Raw genomic sequence first — 6,000 nt, forward strand, 5'->3', positions numbered from 1 at the left:
AACCACAAAGGCTAAAGGTCGACCCTACCGACCTTCCATGAGGACCTTGTATAAGAAGAACAAGAACATGGCGGCCAAAATGATTCTTGATGGAATGGGGAAGGCCACGTGCAACATCGACCTCAAGGAGGTTGAGGCTGTCTACGCCAGGATCTGGGGGGGCGTGGATGGCTTCGTGGACCTGGGCCAATTTGCGGTACTACCGCGCGCTGACAATAGCCCATTCTACTGCCCAGTTAGCCCTAAAGAAGTCCTAGACGTAATCAAGCGGATGAGGGCTGGCTCAGCACCAGGCCCGGATGGCATTCGGAAAAGGGACCTGCTCAGGTGGGACTCGGGAGGGGTCAAACTGGCGAGCCTGTTTAATGCGATGCTCTTGACTGGGAAATTGCCCAGAAGTCTGAAGGGCAGCAGGACAACCCTATTACCCAAGACAAGTGATGAGGCCCTGAGAGGAGACATTCACCAGTGGAGGCCCATCACCATCAGTTCAATAGTCGTGAGGGCCCTGTCCAGCGTACTACACCATCGCCTGAAGGACGCCTGCGAGGTCCACGTGAGGCAGAGAGGATTCATTGAGGCCCCGGGCTGTGAGGAGAACCTGGCCGTCCTGGATAGTCTTATGAAACAAAGCAGGAGAGATGGACGATCGTTGGCCGTTGTGTTCATAGACTTCGCCAAGGCGTTCGACTCAGTGTCGCACAAACACCTACTGCAGGTGCTGGAACACAGGGGAGTGGATATTTCTGTTATCCGCTTGATCTCCAGCTGTTACCAAGGCTGCTTCACCAAAGTGGCCACGGGACAAGGCCGGACAGGGAGAATCATCATGGGCAAAGGGGTCAAGCAGGGAGACCCCCTCTCTCCGCTGCTATTCAACCTGGCAATTGACCCTCTCCTCCGAGTCCTGGAGGCCAGGGGTACCGCGTTCTCCTGCGGTTTGGCTAAAATAACGGCGCTGGCATTCGCCGATGACTTGGTACTATTGAGCGACTCCTCGCTGGGTATGCAGAGGAACCTGGCCATTTTGGAAAAGTTCGCTGGGCTTACGAGCCTCCAGGTTAACCCCAACAAATGTCATGGGTTTTTGCTGTCTCACCGCGGCCGGACATGCAAGATCAACGATTGTCAGCCCTGGTCTATCGATGGAGCGCCCATAAGAATGGTGGGCCCAGGGGACACGGTGAGATACCTGGGGGTGGAGGTAGACCCGAGGCGTGGGGTGCAAAAGGCCCCACTGGAACAGATTGTGCAGACGATGCTCCGGAAGATCTCAGAGTCCCGCCTGAGACCGACCCAAAAGATCGACTTACTGAAAGTGTATGCCCTGCCCAGAACCGTTGGACATTGTTGTGTTAAATAAATTACTTATCATTATGTAGTAGGTTAGCTATACATGCTCCTAATGTCAGTTATTACTGTTTTTTTCTGTTTCACAGGTGGTTGGGCAGTTATCACTTGCCCATGTGGGGTTGTCTTTTCAGTAAAATTCAACCTTAGAGCAGAGAGTCCACGTGACTTTGTCGACCTCTTGCTGTCCTGGAAACACCTCCCATCTGGACAGTGGTAGTTCTGTTTTAAACCACTTGTCCTTTTGTTGGTTTTAATCAATGGTTCTGTTTTTATTTGATCTAAAATATTCCATTCCATATTCCAACAATTTTCATTCCTTAAACAGATGGAAACAGAACTATTTATCTTTTTTGAGTTGGGCAGTTCTGTTTAAGCCCGTTATGAAAACTTTTTTATTTGAAGTTCCAACCTCTTCCTTCTTCAGTTCAAGCTTTGTTCCAAGCGTTTATGCATGCTTGTCAATCAAAAGTTGATTGAAGTTGAGTTACTTTTATTTACTTCGCTTATTATTTGTACAGACACATTGCTTACAGCCTCTCTTCTGGCCCCTGGAGAGAGCTTGGTGTGGATGATGTCCAGGTGAGACATTACATAATAGCATTTGCTAACTTTTTACTATTTTCTTGCCATACTTTTATTAAAATACATTGTTCACACCTCAGGGCCTAACAAAGCAAGGGTTCTCCAACAACTGCGGCGTGTTTGTTTTGATGGTAAGACCTAATCAGCATGTTATAGCATTGCTGTTGTCTGTAAAATTTTTGCTTGCTACATTAAAACCACATTAATTTGTATTGAAAAAAATGTATCATTGGGAATACGCCTGACATTATATTAACCAGTACCTCTTGACTTACAGTACACTCTGTACATTGTAATGGGGGCCAAGTGTGATTTCAGCGAGGTATGTGTAAATCGTGACACATTATGCTTAGTGTACAAGGTGTTATTTTTTTTTTACAACATCTTCTTTTTAACATCTTCCTGCATTTCCTTCTTCAAAGGAAAACATGCTGCAAATTAGGAGATGGTGGTGTCTCACTCTCCTGCAGAACTTCCCCATGCCGTAAGTGCCCTGAATATCACACTTATGAATCAAATCACAAAAAAAAAACTGTTTTACTCACTGTCAACAGACCAACATGAATGTTTTCATAGTGAATGTATGTTGTCATTAAATCACTAAGGTCTGAAGAAGACCGATTGCAGGACAGGAAACGGCGACGAGTGGAAGGAGGGCTACAGGTGAGAGGTCATGTGAGTAATTAGTCTTGTAGTCAACTATTGCTAGACTAAAGCGTAATCCCTCCACTTATTTCAATGATCTGTTTTACATCTTGCATTGTTATTGTGCCTATAAGAACTGCAATCTGTTTCCTTTATAGACGCTGGGAAATTGACAACTGGAAACCGGGAACAGGGTTGGAAGCTTAAGGAATGTATTTGGCTAAAACATATATATATTTATTTTTTTGCCTGGGGTGAAAATAAAAAAAATCAATGATGCAAAGTCTTCTGTCTGGTTTATTTGACTAAGCTAATATAATTGAGTGTTCAAAATAATATGTGTCTGGTTTTTATATATATTTATTTATTTATTTATTTTTCATGGTAAAAAAAGACATTTGACAAGTTAAAAGTATGTCTCTAAGTCATTGTGCTGTGCTGTATTGACGTTTGAGAATGTGCTGCCGGATCTGCGCCACAAGATGGCGCCCCCGAGCTCGAGCGAAACGTTTAGAGCTCGAGCGAATCGTTTAGACCAGCCCACATTTAGGGAAATTTAAGCTCCTCCTCGATCTGCGAGCTGCAGTCAGGGGCACTTGCTATGAGCACATGTTAAAGATGAATCATGAAATTATATATTTGAATTGGTTGTGTGTAAAGGACGCTCGTTGAAAGACATGTGGAATGAGTCAAATAGTTATTACTTTAAAGGTGCACTATGCAGTTTCAGAGGCGGGGGATGTGTTTACATTTGCAGAGCCTGTTAGTTTATTTGTGTTGAATAATTCTATCATCAAAAATCTAAACAAAATTATTTTGAGGAGCCTTGAACCAAACGTAAGACTAGAATATGTTTGTAAACCAAACTGTGAAACAGTAACGTTTCAAGAAACGTTCTAACTTCAAACAGTGTTCCAGGGATCACATTTTCCTGTGAGGAAAGTTTGTTTATTCAGTTAATGAGTTATAATGAGTGTATATTGATGGGTAAGCATTAATATTGAACATGATCATGTCTTGGAGGGAAGGGGGAAATAGCCACATTCAAAAGAAAATATTGTAAATTATGTTCACATTGCCCATTTTCAATGTATTACTTTATATACTGTTTGTGCAAAACCTATATAGAATATGTATTACTTGTATTGCAGAAATAGAGAAGTTAGTTAAGGCCGACATGAAAATAGTACTGCATGAGCATTTTGGAATCATGATTTCGGTTGAAGATTTGTAGGAATAATCTCTTTCTACGTAGTGTGTGGCTCTTAAAAGAGCCGTTGGGTTGTTGTTATGATCGGTCCTGTTTATCCTCCGAAGCCGTAGAGCGTGCGGCCCTGCCTCTTCAGAGCGTACACCACGTCCATGGCGGTGACGGTCTTCCTCTTGGCGTGCTCGGTGTAGGTGACGGCGTCACGGATGACATTCTCCAGGAAAACCTTGAGCACACCGCGGGTCTCCTCGTAGATCAGACCGGAGATTCGCTTCACTCCGCCACGGCGAGCCAGACGGCGGATGGCGGGTTTGGTGATTCCCTGGATGTTATCACGGAGAACTTTACGGTGACGCTTAGCGCCTCCTTTACCGAGTCCTTTGCCTCCTTTTCCGCGACCAGACATTTTTGCTTTCACTAGATTAAAGGCCTACTTCACCGGTGGGAATATGAAGGTGTATTGCATTCTGAGATCCTATGTAGTATAAATGTGTTCATCCTAGCCTGAGAAAAGGCAGAAAGAGTGTTTTATGGTCTCACTGTCTAACCCTACATTTCTCTTACTGTGATGTCACACTTTCCCAGCAAGGTCTATTAGGGCCTACTCATGCTGGCTCATGTATTGCAGTCTGTAGGGCAACACAGCATATCAGTCATATCCATTTACATGAACTCCAACCTACCAGCTTTTAAACAGTAAATAATATTAATTTTGTATTTCTAAATCTTTTATACATACATATTTATATTTTAACCATATTTATATATTTGTATTCTATATATATTATTCATATTTAATTAATTTCTAACTATTTATCTATATGCTTGTCTCAAAGATTAAGCCATGCAAGTCTAAGTACACACGGCCGGTACAGTGAAACTGCGAATGGCTCATTAAATCAGTTATGGTTCCTTTGATCGCTCCAACGTTACTTGGATAACTGTGGCAATTCTAGAGCTAATACATGCCAACGAGCGCTGACCTTCGGGGATGCGTGCATTTATCAGACCCAAAACAAAACCGGAGTTAGTGGATTGATGCTTGTCAGTGGGGTGGCTACGGATGCCAAGGTGAGACCCCTGACTACCATGAGAACCAAGTGGGGACATACACCCCTGGGGCCGCCACTACTATAGGCCTTGTGGATGGGGGAAGAGTACTCGGGCTGGGGGGGTGTGCACCATGTGGACCAGTCCGGTACTACACCCATTTTTGAGGGGACCTCTTCCTCTGAAATGAGCTTACTAATGACGGATGGATAAGGATTGACATCCCGACCCGGGAAATGTTCTTTCTGGCGATCTACGCAGGAATGACATGAAAAACCAAGAGGGGACCTCCCCCTTAAAAGGTGAATTATAGACATTGAGGGGTCGTTTTCCCTGACGATTGCCTCAACTTGGGGCTGAGTGAGTAAACAGTGTTGGCCAGGATAAAGGGCATGCATTCATGGTGGTTCGCTCAGGTACCACGTGATAAACGATAAGGGGACATTGTCCCTGAAATTGCCTAAATTTGGGCCTGTGGTTTGAGAACTGCCTGATCGATTGACAAACGTGACCCGCCATCGGAGGGCCCCCGCCGGCCAGCTTGCTGGTGTTCGGGCGGACGGTTCCTCCGGCTTGCGGGTTCGCCTCGATGGCAGTGAGGGCCAGGGTGAGGGGTCTCTCGACCCCCGCCGCATCACAGGAAATGGTAGAGTGCACAAGAAGCACATGGCACAGATGTGTGCTATTGGAGGATCACCCAGGTAGGCCACCCTTCGGGGGGGCCAAACACATGTGGCTAGTATTACTTAGCTTACAAGTGAAATTGTAAGTATGGTGCGAGGACGAAGTACCACCGGATACCTGATACATAAAGGATTTGATGGTGGATATTTTTATTTTTCGAATACCCTATCTAGGTGGCGGGAAATGTTGATTGAGGTGATTAACTGGGTTTAGCTCTTAGGGGGCACCAGCAGGTCGGATATTGAGCTTTGGATATAGCAGCTAATAACCCTCTCAACAGCGCTTACACAAGGGGACTTTGGTTTGAACAGCTCCAAAATGTCCGCATCGCCTCGGAGAGCACCTCCGGGTTTCAACCGATCCAGATTGGGAGAAGGCCCTCTGTCTCTCAGCCCGGGCCGCCTAGATAAAACCACGATTCGTAATCGTGCTTTGTTGACAGTGAGGGCACCGGTCTTGGCACCGAGAACAACAGG

At 45.3% G+C, this 6,000-nt stretch overlaps 1 protein-coding gene across 1 annotated transcript; it reads right to left on the reverse strand.

The window, feature by feature from the left end:
• Positions 1-3,884: 3,884 nt before the first annotated feature.
• Positions 3,885-4,196, reverse strand: LOC307269727 (histone H4; the record flags this gene model as incomplete). Its single annotated transcript, XM_080052745.1, has 1 exon — positions 3,885-4,196. The coding sequence occupies one exon, from the start codon at positions 4,194-4,196 to the stop codon at positions 3,885-3,887; it is 312 nt and encodes a 103-aa protein (XP_079908871.1).
• Positions 4,197-6,000: the final 1,804 nt, after the last annotated feature.

The sequence above is a fragment of the Ammodytes marinus genome (assembly GCF_949987685.1).
Source record: "Ammodytes marinus genome assembly, chromosome: 24".
Lineage (NCBI taxonomy): Eukaryota > Metazoa > Chordata > Actinopteri > Uranoscopiformes > Ammodytidae > Ammodytes > Ammodytes marinus.